This window comes from Carassius auratus, chromosome 34, assembly GCF_003368295.1.
Source record: "Carassius auratus strain Wakin chromosome 34, ASM336829v1, whole genome shotgun sequence".
Taxonomy (NCBI): Eukaryota; Metazoa; Chordata; class Actinopteri; order Cypriniformes; family Cyprinidae; genus Carassius; species Carassius auratus.
In genome coordinates, this window is record NC_039276.1 from 3,307,192 (window position 1) to 3,334,393 (window position 27,202).

General features: G+C 36.1%; 1 protein-coding gene across 7 annotated transcripts in view; it reads left to right on the forward strand.

Annotated features, from left to right (window-relative positions):
• Window positions 1–27,202, forward strand: part of tns1b (tensin 1b) — a 198,548-nt gene that overhangs the window by 16,456 nt on the left and 154,890 nt on the right. The window contains exon 1 of one of the 7 annotated variants that reach the window (XM_026217515.1): window positions 9,485–9,857. The exons of 5 other annotated variants lie outside the window; for them this stretch is intronic. In XM_026217515.1, coding sequence (XP_026073300.1) covers window positions 9,843–9,857 — 15 coding nt within the window. In that variant the 5' untranslated portion in view covers window positions 9,485–9,842. Of the gene's footprint in view, window positions 1–9,484; window positions 9,858–20,609; window positions 21,069–27,202 lie in introns of those variants that run through there. One more of the 7 variants, XM_026217510.1, reaches the window with a different exon arrangement.

Sequence of the window (27,202 nt, forward strand, 5' to 3'; positions counted from 1 at the left end):
TTAACAACGGCTCTGTGTAGTAACAGCTGCTCTATGTGAAATCACGCACCTGATGGAACTGATGGAATCGGTAAGTGTAGGACTATGTATTGCAAAAATGTGTCTAGTACTATATAAATGACAAAGGTTTAATTGGCATTTATATTTCAAAGGATCCGACTGACAGCGAGCCAAATATCATTACAAATATTTTTGGATGACTCGTAACCGCGGGCACCCGCTCATTTTGGATCAACCCGCGCATCACTGACTCGCGCGCAGATTTCCTTTGCTCTGTTAACAAAACCAGATGCGCATGCTCAGATCATAGACTGTATAAGGCTCAGATACATGCTGACTTACAACGTGTCTCCTCTCATTCAACCTGTGTCCTGTGCACTCACAACTCTCTCTGCGCTCACCCGCAAGATATTAAATTTTTTCGCACCTTTCTATTTAAAACTTTTTCTTTTATCATCTTTTTACTGTGTGCAGTGTGAACGTTCCGTTAACATGGCTCGGAAAACACATCAATGCACCCTTGAAAAGGCTGCGCATCACAGACAGTGTGTAAACCTGGAGTTAGGCATATGCCCAGTCTGCTCTCAGTGCTCTGCTCTCGCGCTCCACAGGTGTGCTGCAGCCTGATTGGTTCAGCTAACATACAGCGGGAGGTCAGGGCCGGGTAAAATCGTGCTATAAAGCGATTTAGAAATCGTGCACACTCAAATCGCGATTTTATTTCGATTTCTATTAATTGCACAGCCCTAGTAGTAGGTGTGTTTCCACTGCAGGAACCAGGAACTAAATAAAGTTTTCAGGTTAAAAAAAATGCCCCTCAGAAAGTCCCTGCTGGCGAGTTGGTACTTTTTCAAAGTTCCAGAACTTTCGGGGGCAGGACTTGGGCGCTAAACATGCTGATTGGTTGAGTTCACGCAGCATTGTTTGTGTTTAACCACCATTTTATTCGGATCATTTTCAAAATATTACTGTTTTTGTGTCACGAAATGTAATTTTAAAGGTATTTCAGGCAAAAATGTAGTTGTTTAAAAATCAAATCTGTGGTTTATTTATAAAGACTGTACCTATTTAAAAAATGTTTTTCGCCGATCTCAGAGATGGTGAGCTCCACATGATCAGCGGGAGCTCAGTCCTCATGTATCCGCCGAGAGCAGCCTCACCTCGGCTAGACCTTCTGATATGTGCCGCTGTCTCAGATGTCTCTTTAGTGGTTAAACATAAAATATAATTCATTTTGTGTAAATCTAGCAGGTAATCTTTGGTCTGTATTCAATTTATCCATTTGTTAAAATGAAAATAAAAAAGGCAAATTTATATAATATTTTGTTTCATTGTAATGGCTGTATAAATATATACATATCCCTGAACTAAGTACATTTCTTCAGCTGTTAATATGTTTTAAAGAAAACGAAAGGAGTCAGTGGTATTTGATATCCTTTTTCGTTTAATTGTAAATGTACAGTGAGGAAAATTGCAGTAGCCAAAGCGAGCTGAATGAAGTTATCAAGTGCGCTGCTGTTTGCAGAATTACCGGATTTGCGTCGTCGCAAACATCACACTCCCGAGTCGAATGCACAAAGTCTGAACTATGAGGACGTCCAAAATCAGCATACTTTGTATTAAGAAATGCGCGCATACTTACGTCACCAGACTATTTGCCTAATCTTCCCGGTACTTTACACTGAGGTGGAAACGCAGAAAGCAACAGGTCTGAGGGGAAAAAAGTTCCTGGGAAAAAAAGTTTTTGTTACAAATGTTCCGGGTAATTTCGTCGGAAATGCGGCAAAAGTGATATTCTATTGACAGTCCTCCACAGAGTGCATCACTCATGAGCGGTTAATCGCGTGTGCCGACATGTGGTTGGATCATTCTTTTCTCTTCACTGTTAATATTGGCACATTGTCGTAAAGTGTCTAATTAATTCGTAATATTTCTATTCATAGTATTTTGATTCCTTGATTCCTTGATTAGAGATTAGAGATCGTGGCAAAACATTAAATTCAAATTAATCGATAAAATGTTAAAAATCGCCCAGCCCTACACTAGCTTAACATGCTAATTTTGTTTGCACTTTATTTTATATTGTACTAACAGTGTATTTTTTTTTTAGTCAAATCAAATTTAATAATTGGATATTTAATCCCTCCCTGGGCAGTGACAAACAACAGCTTTCAATTTACATTTAGTTGATTTTCAGGCAATTTTGTAAGCATTAAAGTTATAGGTGTTAGTATTCAGAGCTCAACAGGTACTTCATGTCAGGATTGATCCATGAATTATGTCTGTCAACCAGAAGCATTAACAGTCAGGCACCGACAAGCTGCGGCAAACCTCACTGCCGTTCCATCTGAAGCGGTAACAAAGCTAAAAACGGCATCTTGTGTGGTTTAACAATTTAGTGTGTGTGTGAGCGCCTGGCAGTAGCTGATGACACTGAGGTGAGGATTGACTGACAAGCAGGCCGTGAAAGCTGAGGATTCAATGTTTTTGTTCTGTAATCAGTGAATAAAACTTCACTCACTACTACACCTCCACACTGCAGCCTGACCCCACAGTCAACAACACAGACCTGTAAGAATGAACTCAATATCATTACCGTAATACGTCAGATTGGAAACAGAATGCATCTCACATCAGTCCATAAAGATGAACAGGTGCTAAATTCTAAGCCGATTAGATGTCTTTGTTATCTGATTTCTTTGTACAAGTATTAGCAGTTTTTTAGGACCTTCACGCTGAGATGCTTTTGATCTGACAGTTCATACTGTGAACACACACGGTAACAGAATTAATTTGGACTCTAAATTAATTTCTGATGTTAGTGTTTGCATTATGCATGAATTAGAACCATTTCCCTCTTTTAGTTTAAGTAAAGCTTTTTCATTGGTTCTTCTTAAGACAATAGTACATTAGTCACTGGCCACAAGGTGGAGGTATTGTTAAAACAAAGTGCTATCAATCACCATTATAATGGTCAAGCTGTTGATCAAGATTCAGAGCCAGTGTGAGTGATTCTACTGAACTGATTCCATTCCATGGGATTGGGGTGCGATGGCAAGTTTATACACACACACACACACACACACACACACACATGAATATTAATATACTTCAGTAGATATTAATATATTAAAAGATACTGATATAAAATAATTTCATGTAATTATTTAACAAAATTATTTAATTGAATTACTTTTTAATGATAATTTTTTAATAATAGTAATAATTATAATAATATAGTAATACTAATTAATCAAATATAATATTCATTTCATTGATTTTATTAATTAGAATGTATTATTATTATTATTATTATTAATAATAATAATAATAATAAAAAATTATAATAATAATTCTATTGGATAACACCAACAGCAGAAAACATGACAGGATTAAAAAATAAAACCGAATCACTGAGTTGGTAAAAGGATCACCCCTTTGGCTTTAATTACAGCCTTTACTCTGCAATATTTGTCCTCTCTTCAAGTTCAGTTAAATTTGTTGACCGTTTGTGGACTGCAGTCTTTAAGTCATTCCACAGATTTTCAGTGGGTTTAAATCTGGGCTGTGTCTAGGCCATGCAAGGACATTAATCTTTTTCTCCTTCAACCACTGTTTGCTCAGTTTTGCTGTGTGCTTTGGGTCGTTGTCATGTTGGAAGGTAAACCTTCTTCCCATTGACAACTTTCTGGCAGAGGGCTGCAGATTTTCCTTAATTTTCCCCCATCCATTTTTCCTTCTATCCTGACAAGTGCTCCATTCCCTGCTGCAGAGAAACACTTCCATAACAGGACATCACCACCTCCATGCTTTAATGTAGGAATGCTCTATTGGATTTCTGCCAGACATATTGTTTTTTGTTGAGGCCAAATAATTCAATTTTAGTCTCAAATGGCCCCAGATTCTCAAGGTGGGTTTTCTTTAGGAATGTCTTTTTCTTGCAACCCTCCCTTACAAGCCACATTTGTAGAGAATCTGTGATATTGCCGTCACATGCATACAATGATCACTTTTGTCATAAATTTGCCTCTCTGACCAGTTTCCTCCTGGCTCTTCAGTCCAGTTTGGAGCGACATCCCGATCCAGGGAGGATCTGTGTTCTACCAAATACCTTCCACTTCTTAAAATAGACTTCACTGTGCTTCTAGGCATTGATAAAGCTTTTAGATCTTTTTTGTATCCATCTCCTGACTTGTGCTTGTCCACAACTTTATCCCACATATCTTTTTGACAGTGCCCCACCCAGAGTTGTTTGTTTGCTTCAGTTGCACTACCAAGGACTGAAATGCTCCAGGAAAACTCTCTTCATGCTGAGCTGATCAAAGTGAGCACAGCTAATCACAGCTGCACCTGACACCTGAGTTTACAAGTATTTTTTTTTCCAACTTGGTGATTTGAAATGTACACACTTGTTGGATTGTATATCAATGAAGCAAGTTATTGCTGCTTGGCAATCATAACAGTTAATCTCTGCTTTGTTTACATCAGTTAATAGTAAGTTCCTTCCTCATCTTGAGTTGTTTATTACACATACTCTCCACATAACTTGTGCAAATAAGCAGTTGTGCTTACTGATAACTGCTCCGATCTACCAGTACAGCAAAATATCTCCCTGCTGATACATTTATATCATTTGCAAGGTATTACCTGATGGACGGTGTCATTCTTTTACATAATTGTTGCTGTTGGTCATGGACCACAACAGTCTGAGTTTTTGATTCTTGTCTGGTCTTCGGTGACCTTGGGATAGTAATTGTTCTCACAGATCTTCACAGGAGGGGCCGAAATATTTAATCCCCTACAGAGATCACACACCCCAGGGCCTGCCTTCCATCAGCGGACCCTTAACTGCTAACACGACACGCAGCTTCACATCCAAACCAGCTCCTCATTAAACAAACCAACACAAAGCTAAGTCATCATGGGCCCAGTGTCCTGAATACAAACAAATATTTACAAGTGTCACCAGTTTGGCCGCTTGCTCTTTTCAAAAGATGAGTCCTATTCATCTACTTCCCCATTCACAGACCAATACATATTAATGCTGCGGTTACATGTTCTTCACAAGTAAGCTGCTTTATAATGTTGACTGACAGTGCGGGCTGCAATTGGCTCAGTTTCCCACAGCGTGTTTATGTGTGTTTATGTTCTGCTTTTGAAACTTTTACTTTTCTTAAAGCTGAAGTGTGTCATTTCTGCACCACTAGGTTCCTGAATTCATTACGAGTCTTCAGTTGATTGGACAAGTGAAACTGAAGGGTTTAGGAGAGACATATAGAAGGACTTCTCTTTATTTAAAGCCAGGAGGCTATAGTTGTACACAGTTGTGTAGTCGGCTGTAGCTGACAGATATGGACTAACCTTTGATTTAGTAGGATTATATTCCATCAGTTGTAGGAGGGATACAGAACTAGACCCTTTGGCTTGAAACATCATGTGATTTATTATGACCTGAAAAGTATACTGAGCATTTATTATTTATTTTCTGACAAAACATATGATTTCATATAGTCTTTACTATATTAGTTTATTATTATTATTATTTACCATGTTATATTATTTAAAGAAAAAAATAACCATTCAACTTGCAGTATTTATTTATTAACACAATATATACCTTTCTAATTAAAATATAGTAAACATCATTTGAAATCAAATGTTTTGTCAATAAATAAACAGATTAATAAATACATTTAAATTGGAAAGGTAAATTGATCAAATAAATGAAAGGTTTCTTTTGTGTGTGTTTGTGTGTGTGTGTGTGTGTATGTGTATATATATGTGTGTGTGTGTGTGTGTGTGTATATATGTGTATATATATATAATGTAGTATCTATGCATACATACATGAAGTAAAATGGTTAGTTTCTTTTCTGTTAAAATTATAATAAATAAGAATAACAAAATCTTGTAAATTTCATATGAAATCAAACGCTTGTCAGATTAATAAATAAATAAATATTATTTACTATAATTATTTGATTTTAATTGAAAAAATAATAATTTAACCATTTTTAATTGATATAATTTGTTTTATAGGAGGCTGAAAAAAAATTGACCATTCATTTTGAAATGTTTATTTCTCTTTTATCCGTCTGTCTGTCTCAACTTGTAGCAACTCACTGACTTAGTATCTGGAGAATCTCCTCTTGAAATCTGAATCCAAGTGGTCTCAGTGCATGTAAATGTTTGGATGTGTCAGCTGAGAACTGGTGTTTGCCTGTTTGTGCTGCAGTGTGTTGGCGTCCCTCATGAGCTGCTGTCAGTAGTGGCGTGCTCTCCTGCACACAGGACTTCCTGTACAGTTACAAGAGCATGAGGAGCGCTCCAGGGCTTACTATAGTTAGCCGCAGCAGGTTGTTTTGTTGTCAAGCTGGAATGTTTCCTGTGGGTGAGGACCGTGTGTTTCCTGAGCTGTGTGTATGTTCCCATCATGCTCCCTGTCAGCACCCAGGTTCACATCCGGCCCATTTACAGCTGACCAGCACTGGGAACAGTTTGTTCTGAGAGAGTGCTTCTATTTATACCCTCCTTCATAGGACTTTGTTGAATTCAAGTCCTCTGAGACATGTGGACACGCTCACAAACATATTTTGTAGTTTACTGAAAGATGACGTGTGTGAATTCAGCGCTACTAGCGGCGCCAAATGAAATTGCAAATCTATTTGTTTCAGCAAATATAACAATAATGGCCATCTGCCACCTTTTATTTAATTGTTTATTTATTTTATTTTATTATTTATTTTATATTATTATTTATTTTATTTGCTATTATTGTTTATTTTATTATTTTATTTGCTTTTATGTATTTTTTATTTTGTTTTTTAATCAAAGTGTAAAAAGAGAAAAATTAGCATGCTGTCAACTTCATCTATTCTGTGTTTTTGTTCATTTAAAAAAAAAAATTGGTGGTTTGTTTGTTTGTTTTTTAAAGAGAGTGTGTTTTTTTTATAATTAAAGCTGCGGTAGGTAACTTTTGACGCTCTAGCGGTTAATAAACAGAACTGCTTGTGTCTTGTGGAAGAACATCGTAGCCGGAACTACTTCTCTCTGTTTATGTCTATGAAGAATCACAACGGTACTGGGTTACTCCGCACGGTATCCCCGAAGCAATCTAAAATAGTCCGAATATAAACACTTATTATAGGTGCACCCTAGTGATTCAGGACAAGCCAAAAACACGGTTTGGAAAATGGATTCATGGTGTTCTCGCTTATTATATACATTTTTCTACATTTTGAACACAAACAAAGTTACGGACCGCAGCTCTGATTGGTTGTTTCTTACTGGGAGCGATGTATTTCTGCAAATGGCAATAGACCACTGGGAGGAGCCAGAGGAGCTTGATTTTTTCACAGATTATCTGTCTCATATTCTACTGTCAGGACATAATGACAGGTTTAACAAATATGTAAAAAAATGTACTTTTTACAAAAGTTACCTACTGCAGCTTTAAATGTTAGAACATTAGAGTAATAATTGGGATTTTTTTTTTTCATGACCTCATAAAATCCTTTAGAATAAAACAACATCACATTATATGTTAGCTTTGAGTGAGGAACAGACTGAAAATCTCCTCTCGGCACAGCTCCGAATCAAGCAGGGTGCATTGATGTGTCAAACCAGGTTTGATGCCATTGACTGCAAATTCCATTGGTTCATATGTCTGTCAGAACGAGGTGTGGTGGTCAGTTTGAATATTTGTAATGGAGAAAGAGACAAAACAGTTGCAGCAGAGGGCAATATCTCTGCTATTTCTGCTATGAGCATTCAGTCATCATAACTAGGAAGGACAGTTGAGTTTGTGGATGTTGCTTGTAAGCTTTAGCAATTAAAAATCAAATCCAGAGTTTGTACAATAACAATATGTTAGCTTGACAAATCCAACATAATGATACATACAGTCTGAGTGTGTGTGTGTGTGTGTGTGTGTGTGTGAATTTGACTCGTCGAGGCAGATGCTTGATGTTCTCTCCTCAGGGCATCATGTCACACAGCTTTCGCCAAATGAAAACATGGTCGAGGCTCAAGGGAACAGTAAATCTACCTCCTTTCATGGAGGATGTGTTCACAGAATGTCCTGTGACAAGTCTGCCCACAGACGTGTTATTTAATACCTGTCGGTGCATAAAAGAACGGCCTGTCCCTTATATCCCATCTATCTGTCTCTCTGTCTCCAGACACTATGCATTCACTTTAATTTAGGCCTGAACTAAACAGGAGGTGATGTTGAGGTGGTCAGGGCTTTCATTAAAGAGGACCCCCGCTGTTGGTTACAGGGTTGTGACCCGTCTGGCCTTTATGTTTCGAGGGTCTCTCTCTCCTCTGCCACATTCACCCCTGTGCTAATTCTGCTCATGGCTGTAGAGGTGCATGCAGGGAGTTTGAAGAGCTCATGCATGCTGGTCTGAGCTCTGCGCTCTCTCTCCTTAAACGTAACCATCTCCCCCGTCTTTTGCCATTTTGTATCCTGGGTACAGATTTATAGACGTACCACCCTGGTAACTGGGAAAATGTGTTAAGTGGGTTTGTCTTGAAAGCATATGACGTATGTGTGTTGTGTCTGTGTGTGTGTGTGTATATATAGAAAAATACTGTGCTTTTTTTATTCAATTTCGTCTATTTTTATATAAACAATATAGTATGTCCCTATACACGTCCTCAAACACACACATTTTAAATGCACATTTTACATAACTTTTTCTGAATGTGTATAAATTAGTTTTTTATTATTAGTGAATACAGAACAAATATTTTAAATTGTGTAACTGTATAAAACACACACACATGCATACTTTAATTATACTTTATTATTTCTTATGTTTTGTCTTTTTATTTTAAAGTGCCTTTCTAAATTTCTTCTACTTTATTACTTAATAATAATGCTAATTAATATATTATATAAGTACCTAAACAGATATATTATTTTTAAATGTTAATTTTTGCATTAAACAATTTATTGATATTGCAATCTTCTTTTTTGTTGTTGTTGAGTAAATTACTTTTTTTATCACTTATTTTATTGTTTTCTTATTTAAATATTGCTTATTCTAGTTTTTGATTGAAAGTGTCCTTTATATTTAATGGTGCATTTTAATACATGCACATTTTATGTTCCTTCTCATTGCATCAGATCCAGATGCTGGGTTTCTGCATTGATTTTTGGGGAAAATATGCAGAATGAATGTAAACATGGTAAAATGTGTCAGATGAACTGAGAGTACCTCACTTTCATTGAGTCACATTTTGACAACAGTTAATTATGTTTTACACACCTTGGCTGTTGACCTTCTAGAGTCAAACACACTCATTAGTTTCTGTTGTGAAGAACTTGTAAATATGGCCTCCTATTCTAATAATGTCATGTCAGACACAGAGGGCATTTGACCGTCCGGTCAGACGGCGTGGAAACTTCTGTCAATGATCAACTGGACTGTGAAGAGTTTTCTCTTTAACTGTATTGTTTAACTTTAACTGTAGCTCTGTGCAAGGCACAGGTTAAACTTTGACCTGAAGAAGAAAAACAATGTAAAACTCCTAGAATGTTGCATGTTGTCTGACGATCGCATCCCTCTGGGAGAATCTCGAAGAAAAGTGTGTGCGAGTATGCATGTGTTTCCTTTCCATGGCTAACAATGCAGCTCAGGAAATATGTCAGAACAAAGGCCAGACATCCAGGCTCTTGTTCTCAGTGTGCGCTGCTGAGGAGGGCTGGGATACACACATACACAGGACCGTGACTGTAAATGCATGAATCCAGTTCATCTGTACGATAAAACTGAGGTTGGACTTTTTTAGGTGGTTCTTGTAGTGACAGGACGATCCTCGCAGAAGGTCGTGCGATGTCCCTCTTGATGGTGAGTTGCTTGTTGACCTCTCTAATTTTCCACATAAGGTGACATGGAGCATTGCAGACTTAAGGCTAGTGAGAGCCGATGGTTAATTGTGTAATATTTAGTTTTATACTTGCTATACAGCATGATTCAAAAGTCTGAGAGTATATCAAGAATCTGTGTGTGTTACATTTTACATTATTTATTTTTGGTGGAAATAAAGTTTTGTGGTAAAAACAAAACAAAAAAAAAGATTCAAACCAAGATTGCATAGATTGAGATGTAATGGCTGCTCAAAATTCATTTTTTCCATTATATGAATTCAATTAAATATATTTAAACAATTATTTTAAATTGTAATGGTTTTTAATCAATAAATACAGCCTTTACTTTACTATATATATAGTTTTGTACGTCTTTTTAAATGAAAATGGCTGTATTACATTAGAATCAGGATTCCCACATTAATGGAAAACATGGAAATATCAGATTGTTATCCACTGCTTTTGTTGTCTAGTCATGGTTTTGGGTAAAATCTTTCATCAGTGAAACAAATGAAAAAGTTTAGAAAGTTCTACAGTGATTCATCTTAGTGATAAAATGCAAGATGTAGTAATAATTGATTTGTGAGTGAATAATATATAGATTTCTTTTTTTCATGAATTGATCAAAACAATACGAATTGGTCTGAATAAATCATTAACATTAATCTTAATCAAAGGTATTTAAAAATCCATTCGGGGATTCACTGGGTATAGAAAAGAGTAGACTTTTGGACCTTGATGTAGTCTCAGAGAGTGGTTTCATTAAGGCTGAGAAGGATTATAAAAACATTTTGTTGTATTTTCATATGTATATTATTAAGTAAATCAGTGTATTAAAACTAAGAGTTTAGATTATGGTTGAAGTCTCTGTGGTAATGCTCTTTCAGTATACTGTGACTGTGATAATTCACTGCATGTGTTTCAGTCACAGCCCCTCAGGCTGCGGTTTTCAGCTCTTGTCTTATCGGCCTCTGAATCTGGGTAAAGAAAAACAAGATATAAAGTGTAACCAACTCGCTCCAAGTCCAGACTTGTCGTTGAGGTGTGTTACGGGACAGGGCTTCAGTGAACCATGAACCAGTGACGATGTTCCTATTTACTAAACCGACCAATCCAGCTCTTCTTATGGATTGCAACAGTCTGGAATCATTGTTTACATCTATTTGTAGTTTTCCTGTTGTGTCTAAATGTGTTTGTTTGCGGATGGACGTTGCAAGCTTGAGGTTGCCAAGTTACAAAATAGAATTCTGGCTGCGTGGGAGAGGATTTTCCAATGCAATTCAAGTTGAATTTATGATAGGATAATTGGTTTTGGATTGCTTTTAAACAAATTTTTGATTTCATTGTTGTTGTTTTTTGCATCGACTGTAGGGTGGAGTGTATGTACCCGTCTAAAAAAATTTACTTGAACAAAAGTTTTTTTAATATTATTATTTTAAAGTCATAGTTTTAAAGGAACAGTTCACCTAAAGTGAAAATTTGCTCACCCTCAGGCCAAGATGTATATGAGTTTGACATGAGTAGACAGATTTGGAGAAATTTAGCATCACTTGTTCACCAATGGATCCTCTGCAGTGAATGGGTGCCGTCAGCTGATAAAGACATCACAGTTATCCACAAGTAATCCACACCATTCTGGTCCACCGTTCATTTAAAAGGCAAATAATGCCCATGTCATGGCTTTAAAAACAAACAAACAATGAAGACGAATTAGCTTTGTAGATTCTTGCATTGCTAAATGCTCTTAAGTAGCCTTGTCAACAATTGTTTGTTAATAAAAATGTGTTAATTTCATAAATTGACTGTAACAGCTTGCCTTATTTTATTTTAAAGTTACAATAGGCACAGTGTAGCATATAGAGTCGTATTTTATTATTACTGTAATTTGGGGGATCATTTGTAGGTTAGTCCTAGATTAGCGTTTTACAAATTCTATACATTGTAATTGTTGCTTAGATTGAAGGGCATGCAAGAACCTTTAACATTAGAGAGACGTAACTTAAAACAGCAGTCCTGTCATTAGCACTCTTCCCCACATTGTCTACTTTGTCCATTAACATCAGCTGCCACCAGTCATGTTGGTCTGAGAAACTAAGCTGCTGATGCACAAAAGTTCACCGGCAAAGGTTAGAAGCACAGACCATAACAGAGAGTCAGATGACAGATCCAAGAAAAGCCAGAGGGTTTTGACAGTGCTGTGCATGACTTGGGCACAACTGTTTTGATGTATCTTGATGGCTCTGTGTTGTGAATATCTTGAATTCCTGGTCACAGTGCCTGCAGGTCATTCAGAGGGTCTATTAACCCTCAGGATGGTCTTTATGTGCACTTCACACAAGTGAAGCGTGTCTGCACAAGTGAGGCATGGCTCCAGGTTGTGTCCTGCTGGAGGTTCTGCCTCTTAGTGACGGGTTTATGGACACAGAGTGCGGATCAAAATAACACTGGACGGTATTGCTGAGCAACTGGCCAAACCAGTGACCTTTCAAATAGCTTATGGGCAAGAGGTAGTACGGTTTCTGTTTCCTCTATTGTGAGCCTTTCATGAGAATTGACATTCGATATTTTTGGGTCAGTGACAATTTTATTTATTTATTATTTTTTTATGGCTAAATCCATTAGGTTATTCAAGAATAACTGAAAAAGTACTATTAAAAAAAAAAAGTGGTTAGGAGGGGTGAAAAGAAAATTTAAAAATGGATGTGATGTAATCAAATGTTAGGAAGACACGTGACTAGATTCTTATTATATTTATTCTTATTATTCTATATTCTTATTATAATCACATGTGTCATGTAAATGTATATGTAATATAAATAAAATAAAATATATTTAATATTCTATGCAATATTTTTTAGGTTTTGTATATTTTTAAATATATAGTTTATTAATATTAATATATAATACGTTTTAATATTTTGTACTTTATTTTATATTTATCTTTCACTGAGTCTTTTTTTGTTTCAGAACGTGTTTATTTGATTCGTACAGTGGAGTATTATTATGAGTATCTCTGACTTCAGTCTTCACTCTCTTTCTATTGAATGCATACACAGACACATCATTCCTTTTCATAAATAACATTGATATGAGATTTGTGAGAGTGATTCAGAGTCATCCTTGGAGGTTACGGTAGGATGGCTCTTCTCTTATTCTCTCGCTTTAATGCTGCAGTCACGGGCCCAAACTCTCAGCCTCTGGCAGTGCATCATAATGCTCTGTTCCAGCTCGGAGAGTAATGGGATTAGCTATCTCTTACATAAAATGTTCCTTTGGCTGCCGCACATGTCCCTCGGCCATTCATCAATGAGGAAAGACACCGAAGTTATGATTACAGTGGAACACAGATCCCACAGCAGTGCAGTAAATTAGTTTTCACAGGCAGTGTATTGATGATCTTCAAATATTCGGTTAGATCACATTCTAATTTTACTCTATCTACTTTTGTCTTTTGTTGTAAACATCATACTTTCTGATATTGATAGCTGTGGTGTCATTGAACTGTTAGCGTATTGAAGACAACTAGTTCTTTTTTGCATAACTTGTGTATTTATATAGTGATTTGTGATTTTGTCATTCTTTCACGTATCACATCAGCTGAAAATGCATGCTGTAAGGATGTACAGATATTACAATTTTGTAAAATATATGAACTTATATTTATTTTCAGGTTTTGAACAATACTAAAATTGTGTTTAGTTTTGTGTAAAAAAAGAGCACACACACACACACACACACACACACACACACACACACACACACACACACACACACACACACACACACACACACACACACACACACATATATATATGTATGCAAAAGCTTGTTTCCACCACATATAAAAAACGTTTCTGCCACAGAAGCAAGCAAGAAAGAAACTGATACAGTATTTTTTAATACAGTCTTTAAATTTCAGACTTTTCTTCTCATAATTGCAAGGTTATATCTCACAATTCTTACTTTTCCCCCTCAGAATTATAAGAAAAAAAAGACAACTGTGAGATAGTAAGATGACTGCAGAGTAAATCTTTGTGTAAATAATGACAAAAATGGGCATGTTCTGTTTGTTCAGCACATGGTGAGTGTTTCAAGAATACAGTCTTTTGCTTAGCCAGTCATTGTGCATGATTGCAAAAAATGAATTTTTAGTACTAAACATACATATACCTCAAGTTATGTTGTGCAAGGAATGGTCAGCATCTTAAGACACCCCACAGATTCCCAGCACAGAGGAACAGCAAAGACCTCTCTTAACAATGGACTGTGATTAAATGAGGGATGAGAGAGTCTTAATGCCTGAAACACTTTATGGCTTTCCATTGCTTCATTCTCTTTTTCTTAATAGAGAGGATGTGGAAGCACTACCTTCATTAAATGCGTGGATGATTACACGGCAGTGTTTGGGTCGAGCTGTCGTGACCTCATTATACCCCTCTCGCTCAAGCATTGTCCCTGTGTGGAAATCCTCAGGAGCTGATTACAAACACCCATCGTTAGAAATAAGGACCACAACATGTCACAACAGCCACACAGACATTTAAAAGCGAATCTGATTTCAAGACCCTAGATACATGGTAACTGTGAAGTCATTGTCTCATACTATATTTATTATAATCATTTTCGTGTTGTTGTAAACATCAGCAAGTATTAAGTGAGCTAGATGTTCGTTTCAGTACCCTCTGTGACCGTATAACTGCGTAATTTTGAAAAAGAAAATAAAAATTTGTGAATAATTTCACACTTCATTTCATACACAGCTCTCAATAAGATAAGATATATATATATTTTAAGTAATAGATTATGATATTGCATTTCTCCATAAAAAAGTAACTACTTTTTATGATAAGTTATCCTTTGTTACATTTGCGTTACTTTTTGTCACCTGAGCTGGGCTTGCTTATTTATTTTTAATAACAGAAACCCCAAAAAGTTTTTTTCGGTAATTGTAATGACCCTTTCACACCAAAAGTGAAATTAATAAGCCCCCGGCTGAAGGAATTGCAAATTTCTCTCCCAATTCTTTCTCCACAGGGGGACGGGAGAGGTGTCAGTTAATAAATACTATAAAAAAGTAACATATTATTTATTTGAAAAAGTAACTTGGAAAAATTCTTGTAAATTTCAAAGTAATGCGTTACTACTTAATCGTTCTGATTATCTGCTATTTGTAATGCACTACCCCCAACACCCATAAACACCCTCCATTAGAAATAAGAACCACAGCCAGGCATGACATCCACATGGACATTTAAAAGTTTTATTTACATTCTGTCATAAACGTCATTTTAAAATATTCATGAATACATTTGTGAATCATTCTATCTTAGTTTGATTGCACAAACTATTAATTATGTATAAAAAAAAACAAAAAAACACTGCATAGCTGAAGGTTCCTTAGTGAGGATGAGTCCCTGGCAGGCTGTATGCTTGAGTTCCCACACTCTCTCTGATTGGCTTCCATTCAATAGAGGGCTTAAATAAGCAGTGTTCAGGTGGAGGAATAGACCCCATGCATCATTTTAGAGCTTTGATTAGACACTGCCACCAAATGTCCTGAGCGAAGAAAGTTGAAGAGGATATTCTTCCCTGTTTTCCTCCTCTTTTGCCTTTTCTTTCCCTTCCTTTCCCCTCCTTTGTGCAGGTTCTTAAAGGCGGACACAGACATGTTCAATTCCGAGACAAAAGGAGTCCAATTAAAGCTTCATTGTGGGGCCGCTGCGGCCCAGGATACTTTGGCTAATCCTGCTTCCCCTCCTCCTATTTTCTTTTCTCCGTCACCCTCAGTCTGAGAGTGTTCAGCAGTGATAAAATGATGTTTTGCCTCATAGTAAGCAGTTTAGTGTAATCGGCATTGGCTTATGATAACCATGTGCCCGTTAGACCTGTTATTAACAATAGTAGTAGTATACATGCATTTCAAAATAATGGATTTACTTTCTTTTTTATTTTTTTATTTTAAGTAAATATTATGTAAATAAGTGATATAATTGCTTGATCTCAGGAAGTATATGACAATTTTTTTCAGTCTATTCATAATATTCAATGTATATATCTGAATATTGATTTATTTGCTTTGAAACTTTAAGTATTATTTATATACTATTAATTAATTAAGTAATTTTGAAACATTTTGTTTTTGGCATTTTAAATTAAGTTTTAGCAATTTTGTTATATGCTTTTGACATTTTTATTAGTTTTTGTTTTTCTCTAAATATTTCTGTTTAGCCTGATTTTTATTTTATTTTCAGTTTTATTAAATGTAGTAATTGAAAAACTATTTTTTTTAGTAAGTTGCCTGTGGATTTAAAAACTTTTTTATAGGTAATATGTATTTTGATACAGCTTTATTTCAGTTAACTGCAAAAACATTTCAGTCAGATTGGAATAATGGAATAAAATTGGAATAAACAACAATGGAATAATGTACAGTAGATTGAAAATGCAGGAAAAAAGAATTATTTATTGTCATGTAGCTTCTTTTTTTTTGTAGTCTATAAAAATATTGAGAAATTAACAGTTCACTTACTAAAACAGTTCACTAACTGATGATTATAAGAAAATGTGAACAAAGATGCACTCTCACCAAAATAAAACAATAATAATATAATAAAATAAAGTATGAACCAAACCATTATCAATGTTCTACATACTCATGCATATGTCCTGTGCTTAATGTCCTGTATTTATGCATTGATGCAAGTTTTCAAGGGCAGCTCTTCTTTGATGAAATCTAGAGACTTTAAATGAAGAATTTCTATTAATTAGTCAGGCACTTGACATGTGTCTCCATTTGTAGACCGTTCAATCCCCTGAAAGGTTTCAGGATCAATAGGAGAAGGTGAAAGTAATTGATTTAAACAGTTTATTTGTATATGTAAAAACTGGTGTGAGCTGAATATATGGGAAGCGTAGATTCTGTCATATCTTCTGTTTCAAATCAGCCACTTAGCACATCATATGGTGTCGTGGTGGTTCTCCATACCTCAACATTCCTGTACTGACATTGTCATGAGTTATGGGAGAGTTAAAATGCAAAATGAATCTCTCATTTTGCTGTGTGCACATAAAATGAGTATGTGGAAGTTATTCTGGAGGGAGTTACTCATTTTCAAGAGTGAATTGCTTATATGGGACAGAGTGTAGCACTGGCTCATGGTGCAGCATCTAAAAAGAAAATATCAGCCATAGGGCACACACACACACACATACACACACCCATGCAAAATCTAATTTCAGTAAGCACGGGCACTTTCAGGCACAGTTTTTCACAACATGCTGAGCAAGCTTAACGGATGGAAATGAAAAGCCGTTCAAAAATCTGAATTCTTTAATCTAAAAAAACTGTTTATTCATTTGTATGTTTATTTGTTTATTTATTTACTTTTGTTTAAATCATTATATATATATATATATATATGTATATGTATGTATGTATATATGTATGTATGACATATAATATATGTATTAATATATATATGTACTTTTTTTAATAACAAAAAATACTGCATAACAGTAGTATAGAAAAAGCTGTAAAGTAAAAAATAAAATAGTCAATTATCTGGATATGCTATAGTAATGAGAATATCACAATGCAGAAAGGCATAATTATTAAAGCACAATTATTTTTTTTACATTAACTTGAGATTTACCCGTCTGAGGATATTTATGAAGGGTTTAGGATTTAATTTTCATCATGAGATGGATTGACTTGATAAATGCAGTAAATGATGTGTGTCTGTGATTAGCATCAGGTAGACTGACCGTTCACTTTAGGGCCTCTTTCCCTTTTAGTCTCCTAAACAATGACCATGAAACAATGCAGACTAAGTGCTGTGTCTCTCCTGATTTCTCAGAAATGCCCTGGCTTCGAGGAACAAACACACCTCTAGGTTTTTTTTTTTTCATACCAAACAGGAAGCTTCTATGTTCCCCACCCAGCTGTCTCCTGCCTTTTCATGTCCGAAACTCTCAGAGCTCTTCTGCAGAAAGCGTGGATCGCTCTGGCTCAGTGTGTGTTTGGTGTCCTGAAGGCATACTTGCTTATCAGCGGAGACGGCAGCGTATCATTTGTCTGTCTGTAAGGGAAGATACCATAGCTGTCAAAATTGCTATTTTTTCCGTCTTTGGATGAAAATTCCCTGGAAAACAGGATTGAGACCCAGCCAGACCGAGGTTATGTATCCACACGTTCACAGATTTCCCTGATTTCATTTTTTCCCCCTCACATCTCATTTCCCTCTCATAAAGCAAGCAGAGCAGTATCCTCTATGATTTCATGACTAGTACTTGCAGACATTGAGCGAAGGCTTGGCAGCTGATGGGTATCTGTCCACAGACTTTGCTGTTGGAGATTTGTTAAGCTACATTTTGTGAGGAACTAATTTAATATGGACATTTTATATATATATATATATATATATATATATATATATATATATATATATATATATATGTATATATATATATATATGTGTATGTATATATATATATATATATATATATATATATGTGTGTATGTGTATATATATATATATATATATATATATGTATATATATATATATGTGTATGTATATATATATATATATATATATATATATATATATATATATATATATATATGTATGTGTATATATATATATGTGTATGTATATATATATGTGTATGTATATATATATATATGTGTATGTATATATATATATATATATATGTTTTTTTCCGCAGTATGGTTTTTCTCCCGCACTACAAATTCATGTTTTCAAAGTATTTTGTGCATTAAAGATACAAAATCCAGATATTTGTTGGTTATATTTTCAATAATATCATAGAGTATATATTTGTAATGATTAATAAAACCGTTTCCTGTATAGGTTACATTTGTGAATAGACAAATGCATTTTTGGGAGGTTTTAATAATAAAAACATAGCTTATTTCTGTGCATATCAGCAGTGGGTTTTTTTTTGGCCTAGGTTAGCTTTGATTGGTACTTCCATAAAAGGACTCCATTCTGTGACATCCTAAATCAACAGTGTCACCCCATTGTGTGCGTTATGCATACAGCATTGTGAAGATGATATTGACTGCTGTAGTCAGAACCAGACTCTCTATATCTACCACAGCCAGTCCAGTCTGAAACCACCGCTAAATTAGTCACGGTCTGCTCAGCATCCAGTCCAAACACCCCCCCCCCCCCCCCCCGTCTGTTTTTCCTCAGTGTTCCTATAAAGAGACTATAAACTGAATGTCATACAAAGCCTATTTTCTCTTCTGTCAATAAAACAGAAAGATTAAAGGTGTTAGATCGTAGACACATGCCATATCTACTTCCAGCTTTGAAATGAGATGGATGCATGCTGCATTTAACTCGAAGGAAATTGATAGAGTGGAGTTTAGCAGCATCTTAACTGAACCCCATACTGTATGTGACTGGTTTGGGATTTTTAAATCTTGGCTTTGAATGCTGATGTGTTTTTAAGGGTGTGTGCAGTTGTCCTCTGAATTTGTCATTGGTTATATTTGTCATGTAGTAAACTGAGGCATTGTGGTATCAGCTGTTTCTCCTCTATTCTTCATCTGCTATAAAATCCTTGTCTTGTAAGCTTTGTTTTGTGTTGACATTTAGGTTTAAGATTCCATATAAATTTCTGCTTTCACTCTTGACTAATATAAATTACATCCACTGCTCTGTTAGTTCATATCGCTTTCTCAACAAGCGCAATGTACCCATCAGATGTGATTGTGAAATCTGTTATTCTTAATATTACTAATGAGAACGTTTATTCAGACCAGCAGATATGTCCCACAGGGTCAAGAGCAAGCCCATTTTGCAATTTGTTAGAGCTAGTCAATCTTAATTATGTTGCTGCTCCTGTCCTAACAGGATCTCCCTGGGGTGCTGTACTCCATTTCATGTGCTCATTTTTACATGCCATTTTCAATTGTACCCGTGCATGTGATGTTATGGCGTCTTGAATCAGAATGATGTGTCCACCAGGGCTGGTTGAAGAATTCACAATATATTTATATTTTTTATTCTGCTAAAATCAAAATGAAGCCAATTTTTCAGATTTTGAAGGCTTTCTTTGCATCATAGGACATCTTCATGACTATAAAGCACAAGTTATGACAAATTCTATTCTATTCTATTCTATTCTATTCTATTCTATTCTATTCTATTCTATTCCATTCCGTTCCGTTCTGTGTTGTTCTGTTCTATTCTACTACCCAGTTTAATTTACTGTGTTCTTTAGTAAATACAATGGAAAGTAAAAGTGTTGAAAATAAAAAATCCAGTACAATGTCATATTGTTCGTGAGTATTGAATAATATTGAATAATGAATAGTTTTCATATGTACAACAGATTTTCAAGCTAAGGTAATATCTCTATTCTATTCTATTCTATTCTATTCTATTCTATTCTATTCTATTCTATTCTATTCTATCCTTTTGTGTTCTCTGGTAAATCCAATGGAAAAAAGTTTATTTGAAATGCTTTTCCTTTAGCAGGTTTTAGTGTTTGATTAGAATTGTGCACATCACTGACATCAGCAAGGACCAGTTTGTTATTGGAGATTACCAGAAAGTTACCAGTCGTCAGATATTTACATTTAAAAATAAAAAAATGTAATTAATAAATGAAACTTTTATCCAAAGTGACTTACAGTGCATTCAGGCTATCAATTTTTACCTATCATGTGTTCCCGGGGAATCGAACCCCCAATGCTCTACCACTTGAGCGGCAGGAACTACAGGATCTCTTATGTTTCTCTGCTGGTGATGAACGGTGTGCACCCATTCCCAACCCCCTCTGCTCCATTCCCCCTCCTCTTCGCTGATGCTGCAGCATCCAGTGAGCGAGAGGCAGCAGCAACCCTCCGCACACGCTAACATCAGGGGTACAGCCAACCTGAGTCGAGCGTTGCTCTCAGGGACACCTTATGGAGAGAGAACCGAAAGTGTGAATGAAGACGGAACGCTAATTTAACTTTGGATTTGCATGCTGGCTCCTTTTATCCTTGTGACAGGACTATAATTGAATCAAGCGTGTTGGGATATCGTAAAAGGACGTTCAGGGAGCGAGTCACGGACCAGGATGGCCCGTCTGAACTGGTGCTTGGCGGCTATTCTCAGCTTTGGGAAGTTACTCTTCTTTTGCCTCTTTCCGCTCAAACTGTCCAGGAAGGGGAAGGTAAGCCAGCATCTTCATCGAGTGCTGTTACTTGAACCATTGCTTTTCCTGAACTAGTTAGTACATTGGTCTGTTTGTTCTTGACAGGATGAAACCCCATAATCCACGATGTCAGTCATTAAGAGGACGTGTTTGTTTTTACAGCAGCAACACTCTGCTCGAGTGGACGCCCTTTAATAACTGGAGGTTGTGGTACATTTGAAATATTGCAAGTTATAAAATTTCATCTTGAGCTGGCTGGGTGCTTTCACAGATTATCATGAGGTATTAGGATGTTGTATTGTTTCTATTTTGACATTTAGCTTGTAGAGCTCTGTAAAGCCAGGAAGTCCTAACTTAAAGGTCTTATGCAAGGATCTGATATTTTTACATTTGTTTGCATTCACTTTAGACATTAACTGATTTGCTTGGATAAATATCCCATTGGATAGAGTGCCAGTGCTCTTTCCAAATTGTGCTGTTAATTGATTTTGGTAGTAAATGGATTCGTTCTGCACTGTCCGGTGGATTCAAGGGGAAATTGGTGTGGTTCAGTTGAGGAGTACTGTAGGTGTAGTTTCATCTCTCTTTTGGAGCATTTGACATCTCACGTTCTCTCTCTTTCTGTGCGAGTGATGTGTGTATGCATTTGTGTGTGCGCATTAATACAGAACTGTGATTAAACTGACTTGAAACTACCTTTGCATTAAATGGTTTTAATACCTGCCAGCCAATCAGAATCAAGAATTCCAACAGACCATGGAATAATACAAATTGTATCTATTAAATGAATGATAAAGATTCAGTTCAATCAACGAGTTGCTTTGTATGAACGTAAAATGTAAATGACTAATTGGATTGTGTTTTGAATGCAATATAAGGCATTTTGAAACACAAAGTGTATATTTCAGGCAGAATTCATCATCTTCATTTGTATCTTTCCTTCATGTGCTTTTGTCCTCTCTTGAACTTTTGGTGCTGTAAGTGTCCCGACTCTGGCCTGGATGATGTTTGCTGGATGATAATCAGTGCATGTCAAACGATCACTTAGCATGTATAAAGAGCACTCAATATCTGCGGCGTGCAGACCATTGTACAGTTTCCACTTTGGCTGGAGGCCACCATACAAGCAAACGCTTATCATGGCTCCCTGCAGAACCTCTCACAAAGAAGGGTTTTGGTACAACACTGAATTTAGTGATTGCTCCTCATGGTCTAGACTCTGCTTTGATATTATGAGACCAGGCTGCTTGGAAGAATGCCAGAAACGTCTTCGTACTTCTATCTGCAGGCCTGGCCATGATTCAGGCGTCCACAGAGACACCAGACATGTGTCGAGGCAAAAGAGACTCTATTTAATAGTGTACATACAACAGCAGTGGCTATTATCTGCCATCGTGATGATGAGGACGTGGTGAACACTGTCATTTGACTTGCAACATAAAATCTGGTTCAGTTTGCAGATTATTCTAGCAAAACATTGCTCAACTTTTCATGAACTCTTTGGTGCCACTAATGGCAGAGACCGCTTTGATTAATAAAGTAGTGTGATGTCACCATATACAAACACATTGATGCATGTTTGGACTGACAACGTAACGTACCATTTGGCAATTAAGAAACAAAGTCAGTATGTCCTGCCCAGCCGTCAGTACACAGTGAGGGATGGCGGACATAATGTGATCTTAGCAAGCTTTTCTCTTTCACCCTGAAATTAATTTTAAGATATTGCCATTTTGATAGTAGTCCTTGGTGTTTTCCTCTGGCATTTATCATTGGGCAAGATGAAGCACTTTCCCTCTCATTTACTTAATGTCCTTACTGCTCGTAAATTAAACGCTACTCACACACTTGGCAAAGGGAGACGAGGTCATCGGAGATGGACGTTATGTCCTTAACCCCGTCTCTGATAGCATCCTTTGTTAAATGCATGCTGGCCACAAACACAAAGTAGAGTTTTGAAAGTGTATCATTTTATAATTTAAGATATCTGATATCATGGTCTGTCCGAGTTCTTGATTCTGTTTGGCTGGCAGGTATGCATTAAAATGTTTAAAGCACAGGTAGTTCCAAGTCAGTTTAATCACAGTTCATTATTAATAACACAATCATAACAAATTTATATATATATATATATATATATATATATATATATATATATATATATATATATATATATATAATATGATTATGATTTGAACCATAGTTTATTTATATTTTATCTGCATTTCAAATATATTAATGTTTTATATATACATTTTTAATATAATAAATAATAAATATTTGACATAAATTTGATATACTGTATGCATATTATTAATGTAAGTATATAGGCATCTTACTAGGTCTTTGAATGGAGCAGGTGTTACAGCTTAAGCTGAACATGGTCTTGTTTTCTTATTCTTTGAATCAATGTCCTGAGTGTTACCTTACACATTTACTTAAAATGTCAAAGGAAGGAGCTCATCAGGGTGGTGTGAGTAATGTTATTAAGTCATGGAGCACTTTTCATTAGCAAAAGCTGTCTGTTATGTATTGGATGTCATGTAATTTTGTAAGTTTGGAGTTCCAACAGTTGCTGTGGATGAGATAACATAACATACCCCTGAGCCTCTGCCGAGAATCAGCTCAGGCCATGGTTCCTTTGAAACCGTGAAAACAAACACGTTACATAAAAGTTTGACAAGCAGAGAAGCAGATTGATCTGACTCCCACAAAATACTGTTTACAGAACTGTCTGGATATCCTGCGTTTTCAAGCAAGATAAGTTTGATAAGCGGAGGGTTTGCTGGTTTGCTTTGGCTCTCACAGCGGTGGTGTGTAATAGGTCAGAATGAAACCACAGGAGGATTCAGAGACTTGTGTTTTTACTGATAGTCATTGTGTTCTGCTGGGAGATTGTGTGTGTGTGTGTGTGTGTGTGTGTGCGTTACTCGTTTCAGAAAGACCACTCAGGAAAACGTGCTGTTACACGTGAAGTTAGAGTGGGTGTATCTTCAGTGTTTTCTGTGGATAGAAGAGAGGAACAGATGGTGTGTGTGTGTGTGTGTGTGTGTGTTTGGTGGGATTATAATATAAAGTAATACTGAGCCAGAGTCCATAAGAGAATATTCAACAAGTGATGTCACTCACTTCATTTCAAAAATTGAAAACAAGTCATCCTTTTTTTTTTTTTTTTTTTTTTTTTTTTTAATCTTTCAACCTTCAGAATATTTAACTTGCTTTCACACATTTCATTTTGGCAAGAAAGTTTAAAGCCCAACTAGTAAAATATGTATGAGATTATGTATACGTAATATGTAAAAGTTAACTAATGTAAGTAAAAGCTGCGTCAGATCACGCTGTTCTTCGGAGATAAATTCTGGCTTATTTCTTATAGCAAGTCTTCTTTAGTAGATTCATTTATAATGTTTTTTTTTTGTATATACTGTATCTAGATGATTTGTGCATTTGCGCACAGGTACGGCTGCAGATAATGAGCTCAAATGGGAAAGACCGTACATGTAAATAAATTCAGATAGACAACCATTTAAAACAGACCATATAAAAACTAATTAAGAATTGTAAATATTAGGTTAAAGATTAATGAATAAGCACAACTATTAAGGATAAAACATATTATGATGTTACTAAAATTAATAATAATAATAATAATAAAAATCCTTTATTTAAATTATTATAATTTATTTGTTTGTCTTGATTCTTTGGTTTCACATAATGATTTTAATTTCAGTACATAACTTACTAGTATTAAATAAAGTAGTGAATTGTTAAATTTAATTAAAGTGGTTTATACTCTAAATTTAGATTTTTCTGAGCCACATTCGAATCTGCTGAAAAATATGATATGCACGTATCAATAGGTTTCTACATTGAAAACAAAAATGGTGTCGGAGTGAATTTGAATGACTATTTTTTTCACTCACAAATCATTAGTAAATGTCATAAATAATTACAGAGAATCAATCAAGTAACGCACGGAATCATGAAGTTTTGATGTGGAAAGACTGAAATATTATTTTCTTGTTTTTATTGACAGCTTTAAAAATAATTTTTTTTTTTTTTGACAGTCCATGTTTTTCATTGCTCTCACATTTAAATATATACTATATCTACTGTATTAGCAAAATGTCAGATTTCTTCCACTCAGCCCTGCTCTCCTCCTTTCCTGTCCTACCCATACTTCCTTCCTCTCCTCCTTTCATCCTGATCCCTGTCCTCTAGCTATAAAGCAATCGCCCCACCTCGGTCAGGATGGATCCCAGTCTACTCGACCCCGTTTGACACAGACTATCTGCTCAGAGAGACAGAATAAAGAGAGAGAAAGCTTTATTTCCATTATGGAGGCAATAAGAATACAGCCTGTTTTTTATCTGAGAGGAAGGACTGCGCTGAAGGTCGAAACCATGTTGATGCAATGGATTTGATTATGCCCTGTGTTTTTCAGGCTCCTCCTGCAGCTTTGGTGCTCAGATAATCTCAAAGCTCCGATGCTCATGTCTGCTTTTTCTCGTTCTGCTCTGATGCTCAGCTGTCTTTTGGTGTGAACCTTTTGACACTTTTGTCTTAGTTTCAGAGCATTTTTCACACCAGAGATACGATATTCTTACATGAGCTGGAATGAAGTACGACATTGTTGCAATGTGATGATAAAAAAATAAAAATAAAAACCTGTGAAGACTTCAGAATGTAATAAGAGGAAGGAGAATTGTTAGTGCTGCTTAATTGTTTACCTGGATATATCTTTAACGAAAGAAAGTTCAAAGGACAGCATTTATTTGAAATGGTAATCTTTTGTAACATTATAAACATTATACACTTTTTATGAATAGAAATCACCTGTGCTGAATAAAAGTGCACATTTTTATTAATTTAAAATGGACAAAATGTCTGCATTGACTTTATAGGTTAACTATTAAAAGTGCATAATTTTGCCATGTTTTACCATTTGTCTAAACATTTTTAGCATAAATTTAACTTAGAACTTTAAAACATCCATAGACTTACATTAGAAAAGGGCAAAAGCTTTTCATAATAGAGTATGTTGGACAGTAAATAGTTGCTAAGGTAGGAATGATCAGTAATATTTCCAGAGTTTAGAAAAGATTCATATCAACTCTATTCAATCTAATAGAGCCTGTTCTTCATTGAGTCCACTAGGAGGCACTCTGGTTGCCCTTCTTTTCTCAGGTTTTTAGTCTTTTGGTCTTATTGGCACAGAAATGTACAGAAGATATGTTTGCTGCTCTCAAAGCATACTACAATCACATCTCCAGACTCATAGATTGTGACGGAGCATTTCCTCTCTGTCGCTCTTATCTGACTGTGTAAAGCTCATATATCAGTTTCTGTGAGGATGTATGCATTCCTACCAGGACTTATTAAACATACAACAATGATAAGCCATGATTCACAGCAAAGAGGACACCTACATGAGTGGGGACAGAATCTTGTTCAATCAGGCCGAGAACACAGTGACAAAACAGATTAGAGTGGCTAAGAGGAGCTGCTCTATGAAGCTGGAAAACAAGTATTTAGCCAACGACCCGCCAACGACCCTGCAAGTGTGGAAAGGCCTGAAAGACATCACAAACTACAAGACACCATCCCCCAGCACTGAGGCGAATCAACAGCTTGCTGAAGAACTGAATGAGTTTTACTGTAGATTTGAAACTCCCATTCTCACACCTCACGCCCACTCTGACAATCTCGTTACACAAACATTAACACCTCCATCAACTCCCTTCTCCCCCTTCTGCAATGGACACCCAGCTACAGAGCAAGCAGGTTCATGGATGATATGGTGGAACTGCACTTCATCCTGCAGCATCTGGACAAACAGGGGACTTGTGTGTGGATCCTGTTTGTGGACTTCCGTTTGGCTGTCAACACCATCATTCCAACATACCTCCAGACCAAACTAACCCAGCTCTCTGTTCCTAGCTCTTTCTGTTAGTGGATCACCAGCTTTCTGACAGATAGGCAACAGCTATTTAGACTTGAGAAACTCATGTCAAACAGCCGCTCCACGAGCACTGGTGCCCCTCAGGGATGTGTTCTCTCCCAACTGCTTTTCTCGTTCTGCATCAACAACTGCACCTCTGCTGCCCCCGCTGTCAAACTCCTGAAGTTTGCGGACAAGATACAGTCATCGG